General features: G+C 46.9%; 1 protein-coding gene across 1 annotated transcript in view; it reads right to left on the minus strand.

The window, feature by feature from the left end:
- Positions 1 to 283: 283 nt before the first annotated feature.
- ARHGAP25 (Rho GTPase activating protein 25) overlaps positions 284 to 14,087 on the minus strand; it is a 54,676-nt gene continuing 40,872 nt past the window's right edge. The window contains exons 9-11 of the mRNA XM_034761782.1: positions 13,243 to 13,445; positions 3,488 to 4,083; positions 284 to 1,763 (exon numbers count right to left, since the gene is read on the minus strand). Coding sequence (XP_034617673.1) covers positions 1,553 to 1,763; positions 3,488 to 4,083; positions 13,243 to 13,445 — 1,010 coding nt within the window. The 3' untranslated portion in view covers positions 284 to 1,552. The remainder of the gene's footprint in view (positions 1,764 to 3,487; positions 4,084 to 13,242; positions 13,446 to 14,087) is intronic.

The following is a 14,087-nucleotide window of genomic DNA, read 5'->3' on the forward strand; positions in this document are numbered from 1 at the left end:
GGGCCAGGCTGGTTTGTTTACCTGCCGCGTCCGCAGGTTCGGCCGATCCAGCAGCTCCCGTTGGCCTGAAGCAGCGAACCGCGGCCAGTGGGAGCCGCGATCGGCTGAACCTGCGGACGCGGCAGGTAAACAAACCGGCCCGGCCCGCCAGGGGCTTTCCCTAAACAAGCAGCGTCCCAAGTTTGGGAAACACTGGGTTAGACAAACCCCTGTCAGGGATGGTCTAGATCAGGAGTAGTCAATAGGTGAACTGCGAGCCAAATCCAGACCACCAGATGTTTTTGAACGGGCTCCGAAATCTATATATTTACTTATTATTATTATTATTATTTTTTATTATTTTCTCTGGAATCTGGACCCTGATTATACCTTGACCAAGAAATTTGCACCTTGACAAAAATTAAGTGACTACTCCTGGTCTAGATAATATTTAGTCCTACCTCAGTGCAGGGGCCTGGCCTAAGATTGTATCAAGATCTCTTCCAGTCCTCAATTTCTATGATTCTGTGAGTTATAAATGGTTTGTGAAGGGTTAATAAATGACATTATAAGCAGGTTACATGTGTTATAGATGGTTATAAGCACATTATTAGCATGTTATGTTTATAAGCAATCTATTGGCCTATTGGAGTCCATAGCAATCTAAAATGATTGACTAACCATTTATTAAAACAACAGTTATGATTTATTAACCTGTTATAGACTATTTATAAATGGAACCTTAATATAAAGTGTGACAGGTACAATATACTCTGGGGAACAATTGTGCACTGGACTTCTGAGGTGGAGGGGTGCATAAGGTGATCTAGTTGGTTTTATCCATCTTTCTGACAGCAATACTAAAATGTAGACTTTATTCTGAAAACTGTAATTTCACTCAGCCTAGGAGCAGAGGATGGAGAAAAAGGATTTAACCGTAGGGTGCAGTACAATGTCCAACCAAACTCAAAGCAGTCACCTATATAATGATAAGGACACAGGCTCTTCCAAATTCCTGGTTCCAGTTTTTCAATGTTATTTTTGTTCCCCTCTGAGAAACTTAAAAACCATCAGTCCTTTCTCCCAGGACGAGTGTTATCACCCTTCAGGCCAGGGAACTGGTGTGTGACAGAGAGATTCTTTCAGGGCCATTGTGAATGGGAATCATGTACAATCAGCACGTGGAACTCCCTGCCACATGGTATTATTCACGCCAAGTGTTTAGCAGAATTCAAAAAATTATTGGCCATGTATATGGATAACATGAACAGAGTAGGATTAAAAAAAAAACAAAAAAGAGAGAGCTTTGAAAAGGATGTAAACCCTCCTACTTCAGGGCATAAACAAACCTCTCACTACTTGAGGTCGGGAAGGAACTTTCCCTAGAGGAAGATTAACCTGTACGGCTCCTTACACCCTCCTCTGAAGCAGCTGGTGCTGGCCATTCACAGCAACAGAATTCTGGACAAGAGAGACCCCTGGTTCAATCCAGTCTGGCAATTCCTATCTGAAGGGGGAGGATAATCCACCGTGCAGCTGTACTCCACGTGTGTGCACATCCAGGTCCGTTCTCTTATTTTCTTTTGTCCCTGGGATTACTCATGGATTTGCCAAAGTCCTGGATCTCCTGCTCCAGCACCTTGTTCCTCTTCTCAATGTCTTCCCGTGAGCGCTCCACATTCTGAAGCTTCAGTTCCAGCACCGCAAACTTCTCCTTCTCTTTCTCGATCTCTTCATTCAGTCGCACCACTTTGGCCCAGACTTCGTAGTTCTCCTTCTGGAGGCTGCAATGGGAAGGACAGGGGACAGTCCTGGAAGGTCATCATGTGGCTCCTGGTAGTTCATACCGCCACATCATTCAGCAATACAATACTTGGCAGTGCTACCCTGAATGATGCACAGCCTCATTACACAATCCCATAACACTTTGTCATGTCCAATGAATCCATAGCAACTAAAAAGCTCTGGGCAAAATTATGAGCCAGATTGTGTCTATTGGCTACAGACCTGTACTGGAGGTGGGGCAGAGCTCCAGTGACCTAAAGGAGCTTTGCTGCACTATAGAGGTCTACCATAGTGGTTTTCGACCTTTTTTCATTTGCAGACCCCTTTGGAAATTTTGAATAGCGGTGCGGACCCCTTTGAAAATCTGTTGTCTATATATAGCGGAAATCTGTTCAGTCAGTTTTCTGTCTAAGTCTTTTGCTGACCCTTTAGACATAGTGGGATCTGCAGACCACAGGTTGAGAACCACTGGCCTAGCATGTTCTCCCCTTCACTGGCAGCGGCAGGGATGAATGGAGCTGTGAGTTCAGGGTGTCTATGGGTCACTAGAAAGGGATGCAGTTATGTCTGGTCCTTACAAAGGGGACAAAAAGGATGGGAGGGGCAAAGATACATGTACCCTCCTCAGCTCTTGCAAGCTCACAAAGGGGCCTGCGGCACTGGGGCCCTATAGATGGGACCCAACTAGAGCTGGTCGGGTATTTTTCAATTAGACTTTTTTTGCTGGAAAATGCCAGTTTGGCAAAAACTGAAACTTTTCTTGGGAAAAGGCGAGTTTCGACAATTTCTTGACTCAACACATTTTTGAAGCAAAGTTTAGAAGGTGTCGACATGTCCCATTTTGGTCAAAATTAAAACAAAACCTTTAGAAATTATCAAAACAAAACATTTGGATTGACCTGATCTAAAAAAAAAAAAAAAAATCCGATTATCGGTTCATGAAAATTTTCACAGTTTTGACTTTTCATCCCAATTTCGGATCTCAATTTGGGACAAGAAAAATGTCCAAAAATCTCATAATTTTTTTGTGAAATGGAAAAACTGATTCTCTCCCAGCTTTAGTTTAGCTTTCAGATAAGCTACCCTTAACTCTGCAGAAATTTGGATCCAAATCCACGTTTCATGGTTGGCCCCTATCTCTATAATGGCCAATCTATAGTAATTAATATTGCCTAATATTAATATGGTAATAATATGATACTAAAGAAACATTAGCAATTACAGCGATATGATAGTGCAGTAACACTAGTAATTAGCAGTATTAATTGTACAATATGATACGGTTGTAATTTAAGTAATCACTACTTCATGATACTATAGTAATACTAGTAATTACTCATGTATAGTATCAATACTATAATAGTATATGATAGCAACCTTCAAAATTACAGAATACTATAGTAATACCAGAAATTAATCTTATATAGTATTAATGCTATCATATATTACAATAAAATCAGTAATTACTACTATATGATGCTATAGTAATACTAGTAATTAACCCTTTATAATATAATACTATAAGAGTGTGAGTTGAAGTTTTCACACTCTCCTGAATACAGCACTGAGAATTATTTACCTTAGAGAGGAGAGGTGGGTGAGGTCATATTTTTTATTGGACCAACTTCCAAAAATCATAATAAAAGCTATTACCCCACCCAACTTGTCATTCTGCTATCCTGGGACCAACACATCTACAACAACACTGCAAACCTCCATTTACCTTTTAATTTGGTCTTCATAGTCCTTTTTCTGCATTTCTATTTCTTTTTTCAGCTCCAGGATCACCTTTCGAAGGAACTCCTGGTTCTCTTGACCAGAGCCACAGTCCTCAGCACTGATGTTTGGACCCGATAGTTCCTTTGGCACAAGGCTAGGGCTTTGGTTTGCTAACAAATCTTTCTTGGAGCTGCTGCTTGCTGTGCTGAGAGGGCTAGTACAAGCACTCTCCCCACTCTCTGCCTGGCAGGTAGGGACATTGTCGTAGGTTGAAGTCCGGTGAAGGTCGAGCAGCTTAAAAAGATCTTGAGACAATGTTCTTTTGTGTCCATCCGTGGGGGAAGTAGGAGAGAACTGACTTCCTGAAGATGTCCAAAAGTCATTGCTGAATATGTCATTTTTATCGCTGCTGGCTTTCTCCCCCTGAGAGGAAGCAGTTAGGAAGGATTTCCTGTTAGGAAGGGTCTGAGTTCTTTTCCTGGACTGTATTTTCCACATTTCCAACATATCTTTGGGTTGGTTTAAATCATCTTCGAGAGATGCGCCCAGCCTGACAGCAGCTCCAGAGGAAGTGGGACTGCCGGTATCTAGGTCATCTCTCTGAAAATAGAGCCAAGAACATTAGAAAGTAATTTCATTTTCATTCACACACAGTACAAATGCACACTGTGGTGTGCAAAAATAAAGCCACACTTTATATTCAAGTTCATTTATAACTCGTTAAGAAATGATGAGTGGACATTGTAAGTAGGGCTGTGTGACAAAGTTCCTCCTCTATCTTGGTGGGTCCTATGTTTATTGGCGGATTTTCTTGCCTCAGAGATTCACTATGTGGGTTTCCCCTCTGGAAAAACCCACGGTCCAGGTCAATTGGAAAGTCTGGGGGGAACCCAGGCCCACCCTCTACTCCGGGTTCCAGCCCAGGGCCCTGTGGACTGCAGCTGTCTATAGTGCCTCCTGTAACAGCTGCATGACAGCTACAACTCCCTGGGCTACTTCCCCATGGCCTCCTCCAAACACCTTCCTTATTATCCTTATTCCTCCTCCACAGGACCTTCCTTCTGGTGTCTGATAATGCTTGTATTCCTCAGTCCTCCAGCAGCACACCCTCTTACTCTCAGGCCTTGGCTACACTCGCAGATTCACAGCGCTGCTTCGGCAGCGCTGTGAAGCGCAAGTGAAGTCGCGCCGCCAGCGCTGCGAGAGCTCTCTCACAGCGCTGAAAGAGCTCTCTCACAGCGCTGCGAAAGCTCCACCTCTCCGAGGGGAATAGCTTGCAGCGCTGCGAGTGAGTGTGCACTGCTGCAGGCGCTGATTACACGGGCGCTTTACAGTGCTGCACTCGGGGGGGGGGGTGTTTTTTCACACCCCTAAGCGCAGCAAGTGCAGCGCTGTGAATTGCCAGTGTAGCCAAGGCCTCAGCTCCTTGCGCCTCTTGCTCCCAGCTCCTCACACTCGCACCACAAACTGAAGTGAGCTCCTTTTAAAACCCAGGTGCCCTGATTAGCCTGCCTTAATTGAGTCTAGCAGCTTCTTCTTAATTGGCTCCAGGTGTCCTAATTAGCCTGCCTGCCTTAACTGGTTCTAGCAGGTTCCTGATTACTCTAGTGCAGCCCGTGCTCTGGTCACTCAGGGAACAGAAAACACTCATCCAGTGACCAGTATATTTGCCCTCTACCAGACTCCTGTACCCCACTGGTCTGGGTCTGTCACATATCCCTCCCCGCTGCTCAACGCCAAGGGGTTGGCAGCTTGGGACGCCAGACAGTGCACACGTGACAAGCCATCGGCGTTGCCATGACGGCTCCCTGCTCTGTGTTGCACACGGAACTGGAAAGGGTGGAGGGATAAGAACCATCTGGTCAGCCTTGTGTTCTTCTCCTTGTTCCGCTGCATCCATTGAAGAGGGGCATGGTCGGTCACGAGGACAAATCTGCACCCGAGCAGGTAGTAGCGCAATGTTTCCATGGCCCATTTTATAGCAAGGCATTCTCTCTCCACCACTGCATATTTTTGTTCCCTTGGAAGGAGTTTCCGACTGAGGTATAGAATTGGGTGTTCCTCCTCCCCAACCATCTGTGATAGAACGGCCCCCAACCTTACTTCCGATGCATCAGTCTGCAGGATAAACTCCTTGGTGAAATCAGGGGCTATCAGTACGGGGTTTCTGCAGAGGACAGTCCATAGGTCTGTGAATGCTTCCTCTGCTGTGTCAGACCATCTCACCAGATCAGGTCCACGGGCTTTCTCTAGGTCTGTCAGGGGGCTTGCTTTTGTGGCAAAGTGGGGGATAAATCGTCGGTAATACCCCACCACACCTAGGAATGCCCGGACTTGTTTCTTGCAACTTGGTCGGGGACAATTTTGGATGGCCTCTAACTTGTTCACTTGAGGTTTTACCAGACCTTTTCCCACAATGTAGCCAAGATATTTGGCCTCTGTAAACCCTACAGCACACTTGGCAGGGTTTGCTGTAAGGCCAGCTCGCCTGAAGGTATCGAGGACTGCCTCCACCTTCTCCAAGTGAGTTTCCCAGTCTGGGGTACGAATGACCATATTGTCCAAGTAGACAGCAGCATAACTGTTATACGGGCGTAATAGCTTGTTCATGATGCGCTGGAAGGTAGCTGGGGCCCCATGTAGTCCAAAAAGGAGGACAGTATATTGAAAAAGACCCTCTGGTGTAGAGAACGCAGTCTTTTCCTTTGTGTCTTCTGCAAGGGCAATCTACCAGTACCCCTTTGTCAAGTCTAGGGTACTCAAGTACCGGGCATTACCCAGACGGTCCACTAGCTCATCTATGTGAGGTATGGGGTACGCGTCGAACTGGGATACTTCGTTTAGTCGCCGGAAGTCTCTGCAAAATCTTGTGGTGCCATGAGGTTTGGGCACCAGCACGATTGGGCTGGACCACTGACTGTGGTCATCTTTCTTCGATGATCCCCAACTCCAGCATTTTTTTTATTTCTGCTTTTATTTCCTCCCTTTTTGCCTCTGGCACCCGATAGGGCCTCATTGTTACTCTGGCCCCAGGGTTCGTGACGATGTGGTGATATGTCTCGGTTGTTAGAATCATAGAATCATAGAATATCAGAGTTGGAAGGGACCTCAAGAGGTCATCTAGTCCAACCCCCTGCTCAAAGCAGGACCAATTCCCAGCTAAATCATCCCAGCCAGGGCTTTGTCAAGCCGGGCCTTAAAAACCTCCAAGGAAGGAGACTCCACCACCTCCCTAGGTAACGCATTCCAGTGTTTCACCACCCTCCTAGTGAAATAGTTTTTCCTGATATCCAACCTGGACCTCCCCCACTGCAACTTGAGACCATTGCTCCTTGTTCTGTCATCTGCCACCACTGAGAACAGCCGAGCTCCATCCTCTTTGGAACCCCCCTTCAGGTAGTTGAAGGCTGCTATCAAATCCCCCCTCATTCTTCTCTTCTGGAGACTAAACAATCCCAGTTCTCTCAGCCTCTCCTCATAAGTCATGTGCTCCAGACCCCTAATCATTTTTGTTGCCCTCCGCTGGACTCTTTCCAATTTTTCCACATCCTTCTTGTAGTGTGGGGCCCAAAACTGGACACAGTATTCCAGATGAGGCCTCACCAATGTCGAATAAAGGGGAACGATCACGTTCCTCGATCTGCTGGCAATGCCCCTACTTATACAGCCCAAAATGCCATTAGCCTTCTTGGCAACAAGAGCACACTGTTGACTCATATCCAGCTTCTCGTCCACTGTGACCCCTAGGTCCTTTTCTGCAGAACTGCTACCTAGCCATTCGGTCCCTAGTCTGTAGCAGTGCATGGGATTCTTCCGTCCTAAGTGCAGGACTCTGCACTTGTCCTTGTTGAACCTCATCAGGTTTTTTTCGGCCCAATCCTCTAATTTGTCTAGGTCCCTCTGTATCCGATCCCTACCCTCTATTGTATCTACCATGCCTCCTAGTTTAGTGTCATCTGCAAACTTGCTGAGAGTGCAGTCCACACCATCCTCCAGATCATTAATAAAGATATTAAACAAAACCGGCCCCAGGACCGACCCTTGGGGCACTCCGCTTGAAACCGGCTGCCAACTAGACATGGAGCCACTGATCACTACACGTTGAGCCCGACGATCTAGCCAGCTTTCTATCCACCTTACAGTCCATTCATCCAGCCCATACTTCTTTAACTTGGCGGCAAGAATACTGTGGGAGACCGTATCAAAAGCTTTGCTAAAGTCAAGGAATAACACATCCACTGCTTTCCCCTCATCCACAGAGCCAGTTATCTCATCATAGAAGGCAATTAGGTTAGTCAGGCACGACTTCCACTTTGTGAATCCATGCTGACTGTTCCTGATCACTTTCCTCTCCACTAAATGTTTCATAATTGATTCCTTGAGGACCTGCTCCATGATTTTTCCAGGGATTGAGGTGAGGCTGACTGGCCTGTAGTTCCCCGGATCCTCCTTCTTCCCTTTTTTAAAGATGGGCACTACATTAGCCTTTTTCCAGTCATCTGGGACCTCCCCTGATCGCCATGAGTTTTCAAAAATAATGGCTAATGGCTCTGCAATCTCACCCGCCAACTCCTTTAGCACCCTCGGATGCAGCGCATCCGGCCCCATGGACTTGTGCACGTCCAGTTTTTCTAAATAGTCCCGAACCACTTCTTTCTCCACAGAGGGTTGGTCACCTTCTCCCCATGCTGTACTGCCCAGTGCAGCAATCTGGGAGCTGACCTTGTGCGTGAAGACAGAGGCAAAAAAATCATTGAGTACATTAGCTTTTTCCACATCCTCGGTCACTAGGTTGCCTCCCTCATTCAGTAAGGGGCCCATACTTTCCTTGATTTTGTTCGACCCGGTTTTGTCAAGAACACATCTTGGTTCCGGAAGATCATCTCAAACACCTCATTCTTCTGGTCTGGTGTTAAATCGGGAGACACTCTCACCTGTTTGGAAGGCTTATTTTCCTGGGTTAGGTCTTTTTGGACCGTTGTGCATGCCTCTTGTGCCTGCCAGGGTTTCAGAAGGTTAACGTGATAAATCTGTTCTTGTTTTCTGTGTCCTGGCTGCCGGACCTTGTAGTTACTTCCCCCATGGGTTCAACCACCTCATAGGGCACCTGCCGTTGGGCCAGAAGCTTGCTTTCTGCTGTGGGTACCAACACCATAACCCGATCCCTTGGTTGGAACTGTCGCACTTTTGCCTGGTGATTGTAATGGGTTCACTGGGCCTCCTGTGCCTTCTCCAAATGTTCCCATACAATAGGGGTAACCCGGGCTATCCGGTCTCGCATCTGCATTACATGGTCTATTATATTTCTCTCCTCATTGGGTTCCTCTTCCCAGATCTCTTTGGCGATATCTAGTATGCCATGGGGGTGACGCCCGTATAATAACTCGAAGGGGGAAAACCCAGTTGAGGCCTGAGGTACCTCCTGGATAGCAAACATAAGGTAGGGTAGTAGGGTGTCCCAATCCTTCTTGTCCCAACTAAACACCTTCCTTATCATAGCCTTGAGGATTCGTTTAAACCTTTCTACCAACCCATCAGGCTGCGGATGGTAGACCGAAGTTCTCAGGCTATATATATGGAGCAGCGTACAGAGGTCCTTCATTAGCTTCGACATAAATGGGGTTCCTTGGTCGGTTAATATCTCCTTCGGTAGCCCCATCTGGGCATCGATCCCCACCAGCTCTTTGGCTATAGTTTTAGAAGCCGTTTTCCGCAGGGGGACGGCTTCTGGGTAGCGAGTAGCATAGTCCAAAACAACAAGTATATATTGGTGGCCCCGAGCCGTCTTCTCCAGGGGTCCCACTAGGTCCATGGCTATTCGCTCGAAGGGGACCTCTATGATGGGAAGGGGTACTAAAGGTGCCCTCAAGTGGGGACTGTGCAGCTGACACTCCGGGCAGGAGGCACAGTACCTCAGCATTTCTTCATGTACTCCGGGCCAGAAGAACCGTCGTAGGACTCGTGCCAGGGTCTTCTCTACCCCCAAATGCCCCCCAAAAAGATGACTATGAGCAAGACTTAATACAGCATTCTGGTGTTTTTGAGGTACTAGGATCTGCTGTACCTTCTGCCCCTGTACTGGTGCAACCCGGTACAAGAGATCCTTCTTCATTATAAAGTAGGGTCCTGGTCCCTGGGTTTTCCCTTCCACGGGGACCCCATTTATTTCAGTCACCTCCTTCCTAATGTTGTCATACCTTGGGTCTTCTGCCTGGTCCCGTCCAAAATTTCCTCTCCCGGGGCTAATCTGTCCAAGATCTAGTCTCTGTTGCCTCTACTGGTTCAGAAGGGGGGAGGGGTGAGACTCAGGTGCTTCTCCCTCCTGCGTGGCCTCCTTTTCAGCTGTGCGGGTCCGCCTACCTACAAGAGCGACCCTCTGGCTTTGGGTCAGTAGTCGGGTTCCCAAGACCTTAGCTGCCCGTCTTTCCCTTTTTGCCTTTCTACTCTCTCTGGGAGTGGAGAACAAATCTGGGGATATTTCAGAGAAGATTGGGGGTTGACAGTCTGCTGTGGATGCCTCACTAATTTTAGGGTCCCCATCTTTCTCCAATCCCCCTACTGGGAGTAAGTTTCCAAACCCTGGGAAGTCCCTCCCTATGAGCACCGGGTATGGGAGTTTAGGGACTACACCTGCTGCTACCTCAGTAGTGTTCCCTTGGATCTCGATTTTTACTGGGATGGTGGGGTAGTAAGTAACTGTCCCATGGACACATGTTATCCCCGTACGTTTAGCCTGCAGCAGCTGACTGCGCTTCATGAGCTTCCCTGAGATAAGCGTGATAGCACTCCCCGAATCAACCAGTGCCGTGGTCCCTACCCCATTTAGTTTCACTGGTCTGGTATATATATGTGGGGTTAGTGAGACCCCCACAAGGTGGATTAGGGAGCATGGATCTGCCCAGTTCCCCAGGTTACACTGCATAGGCTCCTCAGCATTGGGACACTGTGCAGCTATGTGTCCCCACTCCCCGCAGGCATAACATCTGTATGGAGCCCTAGGCGTTCCCCGGTCTCTTGGTTTGGGCAGTCTAACATCACGATCCTCTTCTCCCTCAGTACTCCGACTCTTTGTGGCCTCTGATGGGCCTTCAGCCTCTCTCTTTTTCCACCTGGGCCCTCCTGGTGGCCCAGTCACCCGAACTTTAGGGCTTGGTGCTGCTAGTTTAACTCAGGGTGCCTCTTCCTTAACTGGTCGGGTCAGCTCCCTCGCTGTCCTTCACCTCTCTACCAGGGCGACAACCTCGTCATAGGTGGAGGGTTCGTTCTGGCTTACCCAGGCACGAAGGTCTGGTGGTAGTCCCCTCATGTATCGGTCGATGACCAGAACTGCTAGTATCTCTTCCGGACTCCGGGACTCTGTTTGCAACCACTTTCGTGCGAGATGGATGAGGTCATACAATTGGGACCGCGGGGTTTTGTCTTCCCGGTACCTCCAACCGTGATACTGCTGGGCCCGCACTGCTGTCGTTAACCCAGATCTGGCCAGGATCTCTGCTTTCAGCTGGGGGTAATCTGCCACAGCCTCTTCAGGCAGATCATGGTAGGCCTTTTGGGCCTCCCCATACAGGAATGGGGCAAGGATGCCAGACCACTGATCTCGAGGCCAGGCCTCCCGTAGGGCTGTTCTCTCAAAGGCCAGAAGGTATGCCTCTACATCATCCTCCCATGTCATTTTCTGCAGCCAATGGCTGGCCTGTATGAGGCGTGTCCCATCATGGCCGTGATTCAGCTCTGTAAGGGACTTTACCTGATTTACCAGTTCCCGCTACATAGCTCGGTCTTGAGCAGCCTGGTCCATCAGCAGGCGATTAGTCTCTTGCTGCAGCTGCACTGCCTCCTGTTGGGCGGCTGCCTGAACATGGATAGCCTCCTGCTGGGCTGCCGTAGCTTGTATCAGTGCCCGCACGACGTCATCCATTGTGGTGAAAAAAAATAAACCCTCTCCCTTTTTTTTTTGTTTTTTTGTTTTTTGTTTAAATCACCCTCCTTCTTCCGCCGCGCTGTGCACCCCAAGATCCCACTGCTGACACCAGTGTGACAAAATTCCTCCTCTATCTTGGTGGGTCCTGCGCTTATTGGCGGATTTTCTTGCCTCAGAGATTCACTATGTGGGTTGGGGAACAGCCCAGAGACCTTCCCCTCTGGAAGAACCCACAGTCCAGGTCAATTGGGAGGTTTGGGGGGAACCCGGGCCCGCCCTCTACTCCGGGTTCCAGCCCAGGGCCCTGTGGACTGCAGCTGTCTATAGTGCCTCCTGTAACAGCTGCATGATAGCTACAACTCCATGGGCTACTTCCCCATGGCCTCCTCCAAACACCTTCCTTATTCTCATCACAGGACTGTCCTCCTGGTGTCTGATAACGCTTGTGCTCCTCAGTCCTCCAGCAGCACACCCTCTCACTCTCAGCTCCTTGTGCCTCTTGCTTCCAGCTCTTCACACTCGCACCACAAACTGAAGTGAGCTCCTTTTTAAAACCAAGGTGCTCTGATTAGCCTGCCTTAATTGATTCTAGCAGCTTCTTCTTAATTGGCTCCAGGTATCCTAATTAGCCTGCCTGCCTTAACTGGTTCTAGCAGGTTCCTGATTACTCTAGTGCAGCCCCTGCTCTGGTCACTCAGGGAACAGAAAACTACTCATGCAGTGACCAGTATATTTGCCCTCTACCAGACTCCTGTACCTCACTGGTCTGGGTCTGTCACAGGCTGGTAAAAAAAATGTCCATTAAAGGATTTTCTCTGGAAAAGTGGGTTTTCCACTGAATTAAAATTTCTGTGGAAAGCATCTGCTTTCAAGGGACAATTTTGACTTCTTATCAAAAAACGAAAACTAATTTTTTTAGTTTTTCAGCCAAAAACCAAAAAATTTCCATCTTAAAAGGTAACTTTTTATTTTTTGCTAAAAATGTTTTGTTGTTCAGTTTTTCAATGAAAAGTTTAAATTTTTCATCTAATAGAAACCCATTTTCCAACTAGATGTAGTTATAGTCGTATTACAGGGATGAGTAGTATTTGCTGTAAGATGGTTATTAGTAAACTCTTGGCCTGTTTGATCCTATAACAAACCATAACAACAGATTAACCATTTATTAAAATGTCCACTAATCATTTACTTACCATTTATTAACTAGTCATCATTTGTAAGTTAATATAAAGAGTAATCAAAATATCATATGTGGAAATAATGTCCTCACTTGCGTTATTAACAATACATATGTTGCATGAAACAATCCTGGTAGGACACCTGAGTTGCTTAAACATTTGTAAGTTGTCAAAATTTCACATTTTGATGACAAAGAAAACCAGAAAAAAAAATCAAGAATAATTCTTCCTCCGCCCCCTTTTTTAAAACACATAGCTCTAGACTGGTAAAATATTTTGAATTTTTGAAATGTATAGAATATTTGTCATCAAAATTTGAATTTTATTTAAAAAATGGGAAAAGTGCAATAATTTTCTTTATCCCCCCCCCTTTTTTTTAACCAGCACTACTTGGTAAATCTTTCCCATCCATAGAGGCAGTGTTCCCTAGTGACAGAACACTGGGCTGTGCCTCAGAATCCTGGATCTTTTCATGGCTCCGCCACTGGCCTACTGGGTGACCATTGTCAAGTCACTTCACCTCTCTGTGCCCCAATTTCCCCACCCATGCAATGGGGATAATAATACTGACCTCCTCTGTAAAGCACTTTGAGATCCCATGGTTGAAACGTGCTCTAAAAGAGCTGGGAATTATTATTATCTCACAGCATCAAGTCTTACCGTTTGGCCCTGGGTTACAGTGTTTGCCTTGGACACTGGTGGATCTTCTGCAGCATCCCAGCCCACGGAACTGCGTGGCACTTGGATCTTCTTGGAATCATTCCTTTGGGCGGGTGGAGAAGGGGGTTCATCTTTTGATACGGGGAAGAGCTTGGCATGGTCACTTATCATCACAGTCATCACTCTCTGGATCTGGGGGGTGCCTGCAATGGAAAAGAGCCACGTTCTACAGCGCGCAGGGAGAACTCATTCATACCATTATTTTAAATCAGGCACTCAACCCTAAATTCTTTCCTTCCTAGCATTCACTGCACATTATTAAAAAGAGAGTGGAATTTGGGTTTTGTGTAAAATTTTTCCCTGTAGAAATAGTGGGACTTAAGCTTCACTTTCAGTTGTCACCGTTTCTTAGCTCTATGGAGTGAGCAAATCTTACACACTCAAAGCATTTCCCTATTAGTTCTGGTGCATTTGCCCCTTGGCCACAAAGTTCAGTGGAGAGATCGAAATGTCTGGATTATCTTGAATGACTATTTTCCAGAGTTCCCTGTGTGGTTGCAAAGGTACGAAAGAATTCCACATCTAAGAACCTTGCTTATCCACCCTTGTATGGATGGAATGCACAATACAAGGGCTGGGTATTATTATTGTAGGGCCATTTGTTGCCTGATTGACCTGCCGTTGTGCTGAGATACCAGGTAGAGTGTTTTCTGTCCAGGCAAGATGGCATTTAGGCTTCTATACTGTGTCTGACTTAGGAAGTTCATTGTTTTAATCCTTCGGATACAGTGATCACTTGAATACTGCAAGGGCTGCCTAAGTTAATGGTGTTACAGGATTCCATT

This window comes from Trachemys scripta, chromosome 2 (genome assembly GCF_013100865.1).
Source record: "Trachemys scripta elegans isolate TJP31775 chromosome 2, CAS_Tse_1.0, whole genome shotgun sequence".
Lineage (NCBI taxonomy): Eukaryota > Metazoa > Chordata > Testudines > Emydidae > Trachemys > Trachemys scripta.